The sequence below is a fragment of the Homalodisca vitripennis genome, chromosome 7 (assembly GCF_021130785.1).
Source record: "Homalodisca vitripennis isolate AUS2020 chromosome 7, UT_GWSS_2.1, whole genome shotgun sequence".
NCBI classification, from domain to species: Eukaryota; Metazoa; Arthropoda; class Insecta; order Hemiptera; family Cicadellidae; genus Homalodisca; species Homalodisca vitripennis.
In genome coordinates this window covers 96661974-96679391 of record NC_060213.1, presented here as the reverse complement: position 1 = coordinate 96679391, position 17418 = coordinate 96661974, and the positions used below count along the sequence as shown (strand labels likewise).

Genomic DNA, 17418 nt, shown 5'->3' with positions numbered 1-17418 from the left:
CTTAAAATGGAATGTGTCAGACTCACTGCATACCTGAGTTTTAACACAAACTTGTAAGTGGTACGTATTTGGTTTAAAGTTCAAAATCAACTGAGAGTGAAAGGATAAATATTTTTAAATAATCAAATCATAATTAATTTAATTCTATAATTCACAAACAAATCAGGAGCTATCATACAACAAACAACTTGACTTTCCAAGAGAACGTTTGATCCAGAAAGACTCAAGGAGGAGAAATTGCACCACTGAAGACTAAATCGACTGCTGCGTGGAGGTTGCCCTGGGCCAACTGTAGCGCTTGTAGATTGACCGCATCATCTGTGAGACCCAGCTCTCTCATCTGCTGCATCTGTTGGGCCAGCTGTGTCGGTCCTTGCGCTGGGGCTGCCTCGGAACTGGCCTCTCCAGTGTTGGGCTGCTGTCAACATAAATCGTGTTGTCAACTCATGGAGTATAATTTGAATAAATCATTTTGTAATTTACATTTTTAAACTATGCTGCAAATCTAAAAGCACTAACTTCATCACTCCTAATTCCAAAATTATGATTGTCCATTAATAATTTGAAAGCACCATCCTTCCAAGTTTCTCTAAACTGTAAAGAGCAACTACAGTAATCGAATCAGTAATTCATCTGAAAAAGTTTCCAACCCTACTTGCTGACATGGTATAATGATGAAATTGGCACCGTTGTAGGAAATAAGCCAATCCATAAAAAAGTTCTTTTAGATTTCATTCTTGGCTAAAGAGGATTCAACATGATTAAAAACTGTAACGATGGAGGTCTTGACATATCACACAGGAGAACAAAGGTGGATTAGGATGCAGAGATGAAAGCTTCTCCTGATGATCACTACAGATGAATATAATGATCCAAGATATTTGTCAATAAATTTCCAGTAATATCCCTGCAAGAGTGATACTATGATATATGAGGTATGTTCAAAAGGTAATTGGAATTATCAAGTTTCGTGGGGAGAGCCAGACCGAAGTATAATAACAATTTCCAGCTGTATTCATTGTTTAATTTTTCTCAGTTATTACTTAAATTTTAAAATAACTAATCATGAAGGTTAGGCTAAACCTCGTTTTGCACTGTACGTTGGTATCCATGTGGGGAGGACGACAGTGCAATTCTTGAATTCTTTGTGAAAGCTCTACTCCTATGTCAAATTGTGTGTTCTATGTTACATCTGTACATTGTTTACAGCGACGTCGGATAGCTTTCATTGGGATTTGAACTTTGTTTTTTGTTTTAAATTTTGATTGTATTTGACAGTCCATGTTTTGTTTTCTTACAAATATTTATTTGTAAAAAAATTGTCTTAACCCTTTGCGTGCCACGGCGACGATATATCGTCGCCAAAAACCCTTGCGAAAAGTGCCAGGCGACGATCCGTCGTCGCCGTCTGTTATCGTAATTTTTAACGCTTTATTTTTAATGAATTCTTTTCACAACCAATATTGTTTTATTTGTTAACTATCCTGCAATAGATAAATAATAGTTCACAAAGTACTTTAATGTATTAGTGAAGATAAAAAAAACACAGAATAATAGAAGCAAGAACAGCTGGCAGTGATCAACCGGGGCATCGTTGGCGCGTGAACAACTCGCTACGTATAGCAGTCTGTTCGGTCACATGGTTGTGTTTACATCGTTTTGAGGTTAGGATCTCTAAAATGCTTTGTTAAATTGATATCTCGCGTGCGTGTGTGTGTGTGTGTGTAGTGTACATATTTTTTTGGAAAATATGAAGACCATATATTAGATATACTTTAGAACCAAAGGATAAATGTAAGTAATGCATTATTTTTGTTTTAGTGTAGTGTTACCAGTACTGAAAAATGATTTTTTCATTATGTACATAATTTCAAGCATTGTTATGTAACTATAGTAATTATAAAAATAGTATGAAAAATAAAAAAAATATATTCTTTTTCCTGAAGCCCGGTAATACTTCTTATTATTCCCTGGCATTTTTCGCATACGACTTGCAATATAGTTGCTAGTGCATTTCTTTTGTACTAAATGTTTTGCCTTGTGGCATTCAAAGGGTTAAAAATAAGTTTGAATTTATTACTTCTTATAATAAACCTTAGAAATCTGAATTACAATAGAATATATAGCAACATTAAATTTTTTATTGCACACTATGGGGAAGTAAAGAATTTTATATCGAAGAGCTAAAAGCAAACCTTAACCAGTCCTCAAGTTTCAGATTTCAACAGAGCACAGTCCACTTCAGAATGTCACTCTTAACCAAGTGGAAGTGCAAGACTTGTGATATGCATGAGCCATATCACCCAAAATCACCCATGCACTTCATAAAATAAAATATCTAATTAAAAACTCTTCATAAGAAGATCCTAAAGGCTTCAAACTTGGTACATAGGTTCCTCTTTTTTTTGTTCTCTTACGACAAGAAGCTTAGAAAATTGCACCTATAAGGACCTTTGCGCTGCTTCTGGAGTGACAGGATATTCTGGATAGGTAATTGGGGATAGGGGCTAGATTCCTCTTTGTCCAGGAAGAACCCTATTGATTATGGAGGCCAAAAGTCTAAGGGCTGACCATGTGCACATCTGTGCAATAACTCTTTCGTTATGTTCAGTGAGGTCTTTCGATACTCAGTTGTAATGGTTAATTAATGTTGAAAGTTTTCTTAGTATGGAGTCAAAAAATATTAAATTAAGACATAGTATCCTAATGAACTAAAAAGTTGTGAATTTACAGTAAAAAACATAAACTAAACTATATATATCATGTGCTATTGTAGTAGCACACAATACTCACCTGAGCTACGACGCTGGCAATTGCACGCTGCATGGCCTGACTGAACATCTCCGATGTGATCCCTGGGCTGTCCTGGTTTACCCCAGGACTGGGACCTGGCACATGAAATAATCACTTAGCTTGAGTAAACACTTCAGTGGGAAAAGATCTATGGTTAAGGTGGAAAATGTAATTGTGTAGAGTGCAAATATTCTGATTACAATGTGTACAATACTTTTTCATAGGAATGACACATATTACACAAGACCACATTACTACTAATAGCTAACATGAAAATCAAACAATTTATAATGCAAACATGCGAGCCCACAATTCATGTTAATTCAATTCTAAATCATCAGGAATTTAATGTTATTTATATTGTACTTGTTAGGTTAAAAAATGTATATCAATAGTGAATTTTATGGCTTAAACTACTTTTTTTTTATATAGCTAAAATAAAGTCTAAACATTACAAGTTTACGACATTTGGCTGTTTATTTCATAATCAGTTTGTTATTATTACCAACCCATAAAATGGCACAGGGCACTGCTAAAATCTGCTGAGATAAGGTTTTCAGCTCCTGAGGATATCTTGAGGTTTATAAAGAGCCTCAAGATGACCTGGTTTGTCTATATTTCAAAGTTGTTACAATAGTTCCTCAGGGTCGTGGTGACAGCGGGTATCATTTTGCCCTTTCAACCCTTTAGTATCGAATTGTATCATATGTCACAATCAAATGGAGAAATGAGACAACTTACTGCTAGCGGACGCTAGAGCACTTGCCAGCTGATCTGCTGTAATGGCGTGGCGAGCCCCGACAGGTTGGGAGTCTGATGACTGAAAAAACAGTTGACATTGATTATACTTATCAAGAATAATAATCATCCATTTGGAAATACTAAACTTGACAACCATCAACAACACATGAACAATAAATACATTATTTCTAAGATAACAAAAATTATTTGTATTATTTTTAGAAATTAAAACGCCTTACCAATACCGGTATCTCAGAAGTTTCCATCATGTACTCTGCACCATCATTTTCATCATCGGGATCAAGGAAAAGGAATGCATTGGAATAGTCCTATAAAATTAGGAGAGGAATAAGGAGTTACATGAAGTTTGAATAATCTTAACTTGTGATGAAACATATTTTAGAAAATTGGTTGGTTTGTTGCTTAGTTGTTAATATTAATAAGGAAAATACATATGTATTTGATTCAACCCTTCGAGTGCCTAACATTTTTACATGTTGAACTTGAAAAGTGCATACAATTCCCCAAGAGCACTAGAGTAAAAATGTGACTGCTGAGCGATACTTTCCTAGCAAGCAGCAAAACTGTCCAGCGATTGGTCTAGCAGTGACAAACATAGCTGCTCCTTAGATGGTGACTGCTGAGCGATCCTTTCCTAGCAAGCAGCACAAATGTCCAGCCATTGGTCTAGCAGGGACAAGCATAGCTGCTCCTTGGATGGGTGACTGCTGAGCGATCCTTTACTAGCAAACACCACAACTGTCCAGCCATTGGTCTAGCAGTGACAAACATAGCTGTTCCTTAGATGGTGACTGCTGAGCGATCCTTTCCTAGCAAACAGCACAACTGTCCAGCCAATGGTCTAGCAGTGACAAACATAGCTGCTCCTTAGATGGTGACTGCTGAGTGATCCTTTCCTAGCAAACAGCACAACTGTCTGGCCATTTTCACCTTTTAGCCATTGGTTTTCAAGTTGTTTCATAGCGAACTTCCCACTCCTAACTTTGTATGGCTATCTACTACACTAAAATATAAAAAAATGTTAAAGGGCTCCTTTAACATTTTTAAAGGTATAATGCTATCATGCTGCCCCTATCTGTGACCTTAGTACTTTTAATTAGTACTGTTAAGCTTGTACTGCACTGACTCTCCCGTTATTATGTTTCACAAGATCCTCGCATATGCCGGTAGCCTGTGAGGAAGGGTAGAATAAGTATAAAAAGGGATCAGTCTCCCCTCACAAAGTTGTGAAAATATTAATGACACTTAACCCTTTGAATGTTATGATCATTTTTCATAGACATGTGCATAAAGTGCTAGGCTGTGCTCTGTAAATTAGCAAGTTTTTCGGAGAAAGCTATTGTACGAAAATTCAATAGACTTCCATAATTTTAAGATTTTTCTGCAATATAGTAAACAATAACTAGTGCAAAATTCCATTACTGTTGAAACAAAAACACAAAACATTAACTAACATTTTTTACATTTTAATAGAATAAAAGAACTTTTACAAAACAGTTTTCTAACAGTTTGATTTCTTTGATTTTTATCAGCATCAGAAATCTTTCAGTTTAGGAAGAAATTTTGACATGAATTAAGATTTTTTCTCAGAGCCCTTATTAACTAACATTTACTTATTTTGACAGATTGTACTAATAGCATTTGTTATTTAAGGATAAAAAGTATAGGCTACCTGAGAAGAGTCCATCTCGTCGTCGTCGCTGAGGGCATCTAGTGAGTACGAGTACCCGGAACTCGTAGTGGGCTGGGTGGAGGTGGGAGCTGCGATAGCTTCCTCGTGTACAGCAGCTGCGATGTGATTGGCTGCCTCCGCCAGTGCTGGATGCAATTCTACGATCCTTTCAAATATGACAAATACTTAATTATTGTAATGGCTGGAACAATTAAGTATTATAAATACACAAATTAAACTACACATCTAAATCAACTGTTATAACAACTGGCATAATAACATCAATCCTTACAGTGCTGCTTTACTGGAGTTTTAAAAATGTGTAAATATGCCAAATGTCAAGTTGGAGAGGATATTTAACAAAAAGAGGGAGGATTAGAGTTTTAAATGCATATTTCAGCTTCGGTTTTTTATGAGTTTGTTCAAAAAGAAACAGCCCCTTTTTATTCATTTGACACATTACAAAGTATAGTGTAAAGATAAATGGCGTATATAAAAAAATATTTGTGAAAGGGCACTCTGGGGAGTTTAGTGGGTATAAAACACACAAAACAGGGGATAGATGTACCCCAGCGAAACTGTTTACTTTCAAGACCTAACAAGTGTGTTCCAGAGTTGTGAATATTACTTTTTAATTAGCTTTAAAAACACACATCTTCATTGATCCAACATACCTGCGAACAGTATCAATGTCTCCCATGCGCACCAGCAGTTCTGGATCCTGGATCATAGATATTGCTACAGGATCTTGGCTGAGTCCTGGAGTAATTAGGATGATGTTATCCAGGATATCTGGCCGACTTAGCTTCTGTAAAATCAAAATTTTAAATTAATGTATGATTACGAAAAAAGAAATAACTAGAGGACAGAAACTAACAACTCTCAGATTGTGTTCTAAAATGAACTATTTACAAGTCAAGAAATTGTTTTATGCAAATTTTTCTTTGGTTGCTTCAATTCTATAATCAGACATGCCCAAATTTTCATTAGGTTTTACAAATAAATTAACCCATTATACGTTGTTTAACATTCATCCACATAAATTGTTACAGTCTACTTATACAGAATCCTACTTAATTAGGTATCCTTACTTCCATCAAATCCAAAAACAAACTATGAGATGTTGTCACTAGTAACATATTTCCGAGTTAACACTTCATCATCAGACAATGGTAAAAATTGAATCTACTGAATTGCTTTGGTTATGTAATTAAAATTGCACAACACAATACAAAAAAAAATGCACATTAAAAATTTGTAGGCCTACACTTACACAGTACAAAAATCAAACTGTGACATCAATTAAAATTAATCTAGTTATTTTTGATATTGCAGAAACAATTATTTCATTGAGAGAGAAACAGACATTAGTTGAATGGTTTATAATAATGCTAGTATTGATCTTAAAAAACAGTATCAAAGCCATAAGTAATGAAGCTAAGTTGCGACCATATGCTGAGTAAAGGAAGGCTATTCTCAAGGTAGCAACATCAACATTGTATAATACAATTCACTATGCTAACTTATACCTGTAGTGAACTCCTGTAGGAAGGGTTCATAGTTAACGCTCGAAAAAGCCATCACTAAACTCTGTATGTCAATTTCTGACATAGTCTGAGTAGGTTTGGGTATTTCTGGAACATATTGAAGTAACAAGTGAATATTATAAAATCAAAGTGACCTCAACAAAAAGTTCATAGATAAACCAGAATTTTCTTAAAAAAATAAATATTCTCAATAACAATAACATGTTACACTGACATTACTTTTAGATCAGATAAAGCGCATCCGTAAGTATTTTTTTTATTTGACATTGAGGATGTTATACTCCAAATCAATTTTATTGGTCAGTTACTCAAGTATCTCATTAACAGCCCTAGCATTGATTAAAATATAATTAAAAACATTAAGCAAAGATAGTTTCAGGAAAATTTGTGCTAAAATAGTTCTTTCCAGCTATTTTTAAAGTCTAATTTTTTTATCATACAGTGCAGTATAATACCACATAAAAAGTGGCCATTGTGTTGTCACTTGATATTCCACTGCAAATTTTGATACATAATATTATAGCATAAAAAGAGGAGTTCCACAAGGATCTGTTCTGGGACCTGTTCTATTCATTCTCTTCACCTCAAATAGTCCAAAGTATCTCTACTTACCACCAGTCATACAGCTGAAAGCCTGGAGATCGCAACCTTTATTTCAGTTAGCATAGCTTATGAATAAACACATATCCAGGGCTTACATATCACACTCTAGAGGGAATCATATCAACACAGCTCAAAAACTAGTTTAAATTTTATTTGACTTACTGTGAAAATTACATGTCATTATGAAAATCAGTTCTTGTTTTCTGTCTCCCAAAAGGAATTGATGTCGGCGAGGAGACCACTATTTTTAGATTAAATTATCATAAATTTGTTACTAGTAGTACCAAAGTTAAAGATAGCCTGGTTAATTAAACATGATCTGATGTTAGAAAAGTTAGATGATCTGGGACATGATCTGAGGTTGGGAAAGTATAAATCAGAAATACCCCTGCCCATAAGTGCGGGATTCGGCCCCACACTTCTGACAATAAAAGAAAAACATCGCTTGAGATAATACCTAAATTCAAGCTGAGATCACGTTTAACTTTCTAGATTTACAGTATGTACATATTTTTTACGTACATATGTATATTTACCTACTTACGTAGGCTAATAACAAATAGTGGAGAGTACGTTCTCCCTGACATTGCTTCCCTTTGTAAGGCAGAAAACATGAACAGATTGTCCTAATGACATGTAATTTTCAAAGTACTCAAAGTCTGTGCTTTCTAATAATGTAGTTTGGAGAAAAAATTCTTCTAAAAATAGTGGCCTCTGGATAATACCAAATTTTTAATGTCTATTTTACTTTAATGGCCTAACATTGTATTAAAATGTATGATACAATTTCATTTCTTCACGAAATTGTAATATTGACTAAAAAATATCAACCAAATACTAATTCATAAGTATTGAAATTCAATTTGAAATTTAACCAATCCATCATTTCCTGTGTAATTTCATGTGATATGTCATGTTTACTCGTACATCTCATTGCAGCGGTATGAAAACATTAAAAAAATATTGTCTGATTATTCAGTCATCTTAGGTATATTAAAATAATCTGGACTTTATGTAGGTAGTCTATCATAAGTACATCACAAATTTTGATAAGGAAGGTTATGGAATATATACGAGGTCTGACAATAAAGTAATGAGACTGATTTTCTTTGCAAGATGTGACAACCCTGCAGGCTTGCATAGGTAATAATAATAATAATTCTTTATTGCAGTAAAACAATTAACAAAATTGCATTGCAAGCGTCATTTCAACATATTGATTTAAAAATCTATAAACTAAAACCTATCTTATCATAGGCACAGTTAATTCCACATACTCATGTGTGAACCTAACAATATATTGTATTTTGCATGTTTTGGATATCAGAAAAGGATAAATAGAATAATAATAATAAAATATTAATTTTCATTCCAGCGGCCCATCGTAAACTCATCAACGGAGTAAAATGCCTTTGACAACAAAAAGTGTCTTAGTCGAGATTTGAATTGTTTGGGTTCATTAATTCGTTTGAGATCTCCAGGGAGCTTATTGATTAACTTGACACTCATTTGAAATGGCAAGTGTTCGAACATAGCCGTTCTATGCTGTTCTGTCCTGAAATTGTTCCTGCCTCTGGTCTCGTACTGATGGACGTCCCTGCCCTGAACCAGTTCACATTTGAATCGGCAGTACAGGGTAATGTCGAGAATATAGAGGCTGGGTAAGGTTAGAAATCCAAGCTCCCTGAAGGCAATTTTACACGACTCTCTGGGTTTTAATTTCGAAATTATTCAAACAGCTTTCTTTTGTGTTCTAAATACTCTGTCAAATTTGTATTTAAAACAGCTGCCCCATAGTTTCAAACCGTAGATCAAATGTGGATGTACTATGCCAAAGTAGGCAGTTTTCAGTACATCAAACGAGCAGAATTTTGCTAGATTGCGTAAGACATAAGTGCCTGAGGCAACCTTTGAGCAAACTCTGTCAATGTGATCGCTCCAGGTCAGTCCCCTGTCCAGGTACATCCCCAGAAACTTGGTGGATTCGGCTTCATCTAAGATAGCTTCATCCGCCATCACAATTGGTCTGTATTCGTCTTCTTGTTGACGGAGACAAAATTTTATTACGTTAGTTTTGGCATAGTTAGTTTTTAGATTTATCTTTGAAAAGTGCTCGATGCATGCGTTTAGTTCAATAAAGGCTTTGATCTCAAGATCTTGTTTCGTACTTGATCTGATGCAGAGAGTCGTATCGTCCGCATATTGAATCACCTCTCCATTTTGAATTGATGAATTCAATCTTTAGGTACATCTTTAACCTTGATCTATAAGATGCTTGTAGTCCAAGCGGCACATCGATACGACAGCTCAGTTTTGAGTTGTGCTGTAATAAGTTAACATATGTTTGTATCTCTTGACAAGGAAATGGAAGTGCATAATATTGCGCAATGGAATGCCATTTCTTTTTGCGTTACATTGGGTGAAAACGCAACGAAAACTTATAGAAAGCTTCAGAAAGGCTTTTGGAGAGGAGTTTATGTTAAGTTTTTCGTTGGCATAAAATGTTTAATAAGGCAGAACGAATTTTGAAGATGAATACCGCAGTGGACGACATTCAACCTCACGGATGTATGTCAACTTGACCAGGGTGCATGAACTCATACGATCTGATCGAAGATTGTCTGTGAAAATGATTGAAGAAGAACTGAACATCAATTGATAAACGGTTTGTCTAGTAATAACTTTGTAAAAGAGTTATTCCGTGTCTGTGCCAACATTGCTGATAATTGGGCTCTGCATCACAAAAATGCCCTATCCCATACTGTGCAATTTTAAACCTCAAAACAAATTTCAGTACTACCACAGCCTTATTCACCAGATATTGCTCGTGCGACTTTTTTATATTTCAAGAGTCAATATGGCGGTGAAGGGACACCATTTTCAAACAAAACAAGATGTCCAAAAAGCTGTGACGAGGGTCTTGGAGGATATTACAGAAGATGAGTTCCAGAAATGTTATCATCAATGGCAGAAGCGCTGGAAAAAGTGTGTGCAATCAGGAGGGAACTACTTTGAAGGCGACAACACTAAACTTGACTATAACTATAAGCACAATTTTTTTCATATCATTCTCATTACTATTGTCGCTCCTCGTATGTTTAAGCAACAATCATAGATAGTTTACCTTTGGCTTTTTTCTTCAGTACATGAATCATGACTCCAGATTTTATCCCACACGCGTTCAAAGTAGAGTCATCATCAAGGATATTACCACAGTAAACCAATTCTGAAATTTGAAAGTACATAAATTTGTTGTTTAGTAAAATCATGAAATAGTTTAAAATTATATTAATTAGATATAGTAATATAAAATACATAGATGTTAACCCTTCCAGGGTCAACTTACTGTAGCCTTAGATTGCATATTATTCATCTGTTGGGGTAAAAAAATTTTGTTTGACAAAAACTACTCAATTTGATTTTAAATTGCTTACCTGTCATGGAAAAATGGAAATCTATTCATAAATAATTTTTCCCACCTTTTTTTGTGTGATAGACCAGTATGCGTATATAAGCGTCATTGATCCTTCCACGAATTGACATGCGTATATAAATATAATTGATGTTTAGGTTTAGCGTAATAAAACATTTTATGACTAAAAATAAGTATGTATTACATGATTAGGGTTAACATACAAAACAAATAAAGTAAAAACTAATCATATAACAAAGGAGATTGATCACTGTCCATTCACATAGTCCTCCATGTTATGATAAGCTTCGAAACAGCTATCTGGGTGAAGGAACGGTTTGTTGACACACGTTTTACAAAAATAGATCGTTTCTTTTCGCAGATATTTTTTATAGCAGACATGGCAATGATGACCCTTTGCGTCTCTTCCCATGAGATGAAGTTTTCCGTCTAGCCGTGGTGCGCAAGGTGCAGAGCGACTGAGAAACAAAGAGGCAGGCAGCCGACAATGACCTTGACTTGCCGATAAAACCCCTCCCCCCACCAAGCAGCCCGAGCTATTCCGGCACAATCCCCTTCCCCCACCTTACTGCCACCAAACTACTTCACTCAATAACTACAGAACTGATTGCGAAATTACTTTTTAGAATACAACTGGGTGGGATGTAGGAATAAAATATTCATGACTTATTCCAAGACAACGTACATTATAAATTTCACCTACATCAATTCAATAGGTATGATCGAGTATGAAACAACCTAACAACTTCAGTTCAGTATGCCGAGTGGAGAGCGACTCAGTAAACAAAGAAGCAACCGACAATGACCTTCATTCAGTTGCCGCTAAAGGTCCTCCCCCCCAAGCAGCTCAAGCAACTCCGGCACCCCCCCCCAACCATACTGCCGCCAAACTACTTATATTATGTTCCCGATTAGCTGGAATAGCTGACAAATGCAAACAATAAGGATATTCATGAACATGATTATGCGTATATAGACGCATTTGACGCTTGGCCAAAACAAGTGTATGCGTAAATATACGCATATGACCCCCGGGAAATGTTAAGTTAGGCTTATATAACCGTCATTGACCCGAGAAGGGTTAAAATGAGATTTAAAAAATAACCAATAACAATATAAAAAAAAACCAAAAAAGGGCATATCCAACATAATCTGATGTTGGAAAAGTTGAATGATCTGGGATGTAATCAGAGGTTAGGAAAGTACTAATCAGAAATGCCCCTGGCCATCAGTGCAGGCTTTGGCAAGCACTTCTGGCAAAAAAAAAAGAAAAACATCCTTCAAGATAATATGTAAATTCCAGGTAAGATCACATGAGCGCTTTTAAATGTTAAGTTTAACTTAAATTCTATTTATAATATGTATGTATGTATTTACCTACTTATAGCCCAATATAAAATAGTAGAAAGGGGCAGAGACATCCAAATTATACTAAAGTACGGTAAAAGCCCACTAGTCCGCCACTCGATAATAAATGGCACTTTCAACAGTCCCGGCATCAATCTTGGAAAAGTATGTTGCATTAAAAAAAGTTTTTTAAAAGTATATGGTTGCATAAACTATACTTTTAAAACGATGTTTGAGCAGCTTAGTACTTACGATTACTTTGACCAATCTGAAATGGCATTTCTACAGGTACTCATGCCGTCAAAAGTACATTCATTATTAAATAAAAGTCATAGTTTATTGACGTGACAACGTCTTAAATTAGGTTGCAGCTCGGAGTCACTCATGAAAAAGTGTAACGCCCGGTAACGTTACGATGCCCGTCCAGTGGGTCCGCCGCACGGGATAAAGCAGATAACTGTGGGTCCGCCGCACGGGATAAAGCAGATAACTATGTTTATTCGTGAAAATGTGGAGTGCTTAGATTCGTCATTTACAACAACTACAACAATAAAGGTAAATAATTGTACACTGATATTTCATTATCGTAAACTATGATTGATTGATTAATTGTTAGATTGACACAAAAGTTGAGAAACTGAGTTTATAGGTTATGTCATACTATTGACAAATGTTGATAGTGTTAAGTAAATTATTAGTTTAAATCACTCTGCAATCAATCATAATTCAGTCGATTGAGAAGACACAGCGCGTATTGCTAGTCAAACATTTAAAATAACAAATTATAACCTCTAACCTGTCATAACAGTGCGACCAAACAAACGAACTAAACCGACCAATCACCACGCGCGGAGTTAGAATTTAACTGTGTTTAGCAAGAATTTCAAATTCCAATTTTAGTAAATGTTTTATTCAACTTTAACATTTACAATAACAAATTTTAATTAATTTCAAATTATGTACAATGTTTTAGTAAACAAAATATATTTCTATAGTTAAAATTTGTGCAATTCTTATTTTCATTCAATTCCTTGTTCCTATTGTGCAATTTAATAATATTCATATCAATAAATATTCTACCGAGAAAAAGACGTCACGTAAAATCTTCGCCCGTAAAACCGACTTTACAGGCAACCATAATTTTTTTTTTATTTCAACTATAATAGTATAACATTTTTCATTATATTCACAATAACAAAATTAGATTATCCAAAAAGTCTTCTCAAGATTGTGTTTAGATAAGTGATGTTTATTCTTACATTTCTTGTGATTTACACCTTTAATTCTAGTTTTCAACTCATCAATACAAACTGGACAAGTTGGATTTAAAGGAGAAAGGTCATTATCTTGTAACTATTTAAAACATTGCTCAGTGTTTATAAAATTATTTTGAGCCAATATCTGCATATTCATCACCATTGTGCCTGTTGTACTAGCCTACTTCTACATAAACAAAACAACAACAGCTGATAATGATGTCACTGCCAACAGCTGGTAATGACGTCACTAGTCTAAATAAAGACAGTTGGCAATGATTATTTTATGAATATCTAATGTCGTATTCGATAGTATCGATATTTAAAATTGATAATCATAATCCAATTGTGTTGGTGGCAGCTTATTATACTGTAGCCCAGCTTGTTGATTGTGTGCTAGTGGTGTACAGTGTACAGGAATAGTAGAAAACTGCACAATAGTTTTGGTTTGTTTGATTTATTGCAACTAACTTACTATGATATTATTCAACAAAAGCTTGACATCATATAACGTTTAGAAAAAGGTGAGAATAGTAATAAGATAACGGAAGAATATAATATAGCTTCTTCCACTATATATAGCATATAAAAGAATAAACTTATAAAATTTGCTTATCCACTAGTGTAAAAGACATTCAGTCTTGACAAACTTAAAAAGTCTAAGTTAGGCTAGGCCTATATGAAATTTTGTTCCAGCGGTTTTCTGCTAAAAGGTCTGAAGGAAAACCTATGAGCAAGCCCATGATCATAGAAAAAGGGAAACAGTCCCGTGAGGATTTTGGAATTACCAGAAATTATGTTATTTGTCATTTGCAAACCTTACATTACTTGTTCCAGAGGAAGACAGGTTAATAACATTGTAGCTATAAGATAAAAGGCCGGAGCGGCAAACCACGAATTTGACGTTATCAACGTATTCTGCTCACCCTCCTGAACAAAAAATATATATAGTAAGTACTAGGGGGTGCAAATGACAAATAACATGATTTTAGGGGGTAGCCTATATTTATATTAAGTTTCTAATGTTTTAATGTTCAGTTTGTGTGCTGTGTCTGGATAATCTGTTTACTTGAATATTATCTGCGGCCGGGACTGATAGCAGCCTGATAACGTATCTGTTATCTGAGTTCGCCGGGGCAGAGTCAGTGCTTCACAAGATATCGTGTTCAGTAGATTGGATTGAGTGAGAGCGTTACAATCATGAATCAACCATCCACTAGTTCGACCAACCCTAGTGAATTGTGTGTGTCGGAGTGTTTAGTAGGGCACGTAAACAGTTAACGTTTTAACCGAAACGAAATTATTTCCTATTTAATTGAACATGGAATTTTAAATAATGAGTGTATTTGTTCGTCGTGCGGTCGCGTGTTGTTTTTAAACCGGGAGACTTTGTTGTTTCGTTGCGATAGGAAAATTAGAAAAATTAGTAAGAAAAAAAGTTTTAAATGTTGCAGTTTTTAAAAATCCACTTTTTTGTTGCTGCTGCTCAGCTGTATCCGCCAACACACTAATGGTAAGTGTTCTCTGTTAATATCCATCTATATATTTGTATTTGAGTTTTTCATAATTTATTAAGTTTTTCAACTTTACATAATTGCCTTTGCATTACATTTCAATTTATATTTCTGATCAGCTCCTCTAGAATTTTATATTTTACTGATAGGTACTATCTCGAGGGATGTTTTTCTTTAATTGACATCAGCGCGGGCTTCGGCAGCACTTATAAAAACCATATAGGCTGGTTTGTTAAGAATGAGTATAATCAGCTAAAATATTATAATAATGAATGGCAACTCTAGGGGGTAATTTACTGACACTCAATGCCACTGACAGCTGATAGAATGATATTCAGTGTTTTATGACAATATCGGACTGGTTCAAATATTGAATGTGAATCCTAGAAGACTACCTAGTGAAATAGGGGAACCTAATTTACTGTAAGATGAAATGGCCGGAGGCACTCGTCTCATTTCGATAACAAGTAATTAATTTGTTGCTCGAAATTAAGAAAAACATTGTTCATTTTGATCAAAATTCTGCTCATTTCAGTATTATTTTTCATTTACGTAATTGCAAAGATGGCGACCCATCCGATGACGTCATCACGAGGTTGAATTATGGTCACAAAAGGTCATGTGACGCTCAACTTCGATGTACAACATGGAAATATTACTCCGCACGTGAACAGTTGTTCCATTTTTTATGTTCTAGAACTTCGTTATTTCTCATTTCCACCCCATCAAACCTTATATTTTTTTGTTCTATAGGACGATTCCAATAAGTTAATAACGCAAAATTCGTATTTTGCCGCTCCGGCCGTTTATATGATAATTACCAATAAGGGTAGGGTCCAATAAGCGGACCCGGTTTTTTATATCGAAGAATATAATCATCGATACCTAATATTCGCATATCTAATCATAGACTATCAATCGATATAAAAGTAATAACAATCATATGTTTAAATTAAAATGTGAATTTAATGATAACAAATAATAAATGAACATAACCAAAATCAGGGAAACTCATAACTTTAACTAAATGAAACAGAACGAAAACGTTTTTACTAAAGTTGTGTCCACCATTACCTTCTTTTTTTGCATCTGAAGACGACCATGTTAGCTCCTCTGACAGTTACATTTGTTACCTTTCCACAAATATCACATAATGGATTCTTAGGTACTAACCCAACATCCTGAAGCCATAAAAACATATTTTATCGTCTTTTAAAGCAATTTCGTGAAGCTTCCTAAGATTGACAGCCATTTTAATACACAATGTTACGTGAAATTTAAAATATTACCTTGTATTATTTGAAAGTGTTTACAGCTGTTCATATAGATTATTTAAGTTGTTAAAAATAATTCATCAGTATCGATTGATTATATCGATGGTTATGATTAAGTAATATCGTTTGCCAATTTCGATATAAAAAACCGGGTCCGCTTATTGGACCGTACCCACCAATAACATAAAACTTGTATTTTGCCACTCCAGATATTAATTTTATATTTATCTAGCCTAGATGTCCAGCAATGATTCACCGAAGATTTAGCTAAAGTGCCCATTAATTTGCTACCATAAACCTAAGGCTATGCTACTTTTTGTTTATAGATTATTTCAATAAATTAAAGTATAACTAGCTATTAATATTAATATCAAAATCATACCTAAACTTTCTTTTGGTACATTAGCTTTTTTTGAAACTTCAACTTTGAAGTGTTCCACTTTTGTATGAAGATCTACATCATCTACTTTAACTCTCTGAAAATCAAATAAAGATAATCTCATTCCTAATACAAGACTTGTCATGTTGGAATTAGCCTATGGGAATAAGTCAGATATCAAAGAAAACTCAACTTCTTCACAGAATACACAATCGGGCTCTGTGTCTAAGTCTATTAATCAGTTTAATTGTACACTCTCTTGCAATTGTATATTCACTCAACAATTTGCAGATCAATTACTTGAAAATAGTTACATCAACTAATCAATCAATCGTAATACAAAAACAAATTATATTAATATCATGACAGACGCTATTTCGCAAGTTTACTAACACAAACAACAACAAGACAAGACCAAGACAAGACTGACTAATCAACATCAACTTGTCACTTTTTGTGCTCTCAGACTTTTTTTGGAAAATTACGCGAAGCGAACTCGCAGCTTATAATAACTTCTCTTTGCACTTGTCACATACATGAAAATAGTTGTACAATCCCCTGATAATATAGGCTATAACCATAAAGCCGCGTTTACACCAAATGCTGTCAGCAAATGTTGGCCAGCTTTTGTTGGCAGCATTGCTATCAACAAATGCTGGCAGCAAATGCTGGCAGCAAATGTTGGCGAATTCCGAAACTGATCAACATGTGTTGACAACATTTTTGCGCTTTGGTGCGTTTAGTTGCATTCTGCATTCCGAGATGTCAACACTCGAGCAACTTGCGGCGGTAGCAGCAGCGTGCGTCATCATAGGTAAAAAGAAAAGACCAAAGAGAT

At 34.8% G+C, this 17418-nt stretch overlaps 1 protein-coding gene across 1 annotated transcript; it reads right to left on the bottom strand.

Moving 5' to 3' along the window:
- Positions 1–122: 122 nt before the first annotated feature.
- On the bottom strand, positions 123–17018 carry LOC124366063 (ubiquitin-like protein 7). The gene is given in 9 exon segments (XM_046822273.1): positions 123–418; positions 2794–2888; positions 3535–3613; positions 5228–5393; positions 5902–6035; positions 6757–6801; positions 6803–6861; positions 10502–10603; positions 16584–17018. Coding segments are annotated over 9 exon segments (1017 nt in total). The 5' UTR covers positions 16726–17018; the 3' UTR covers positions 123–223.
- Positions 17019–17418: the final 400 nt, after the last annotated feature.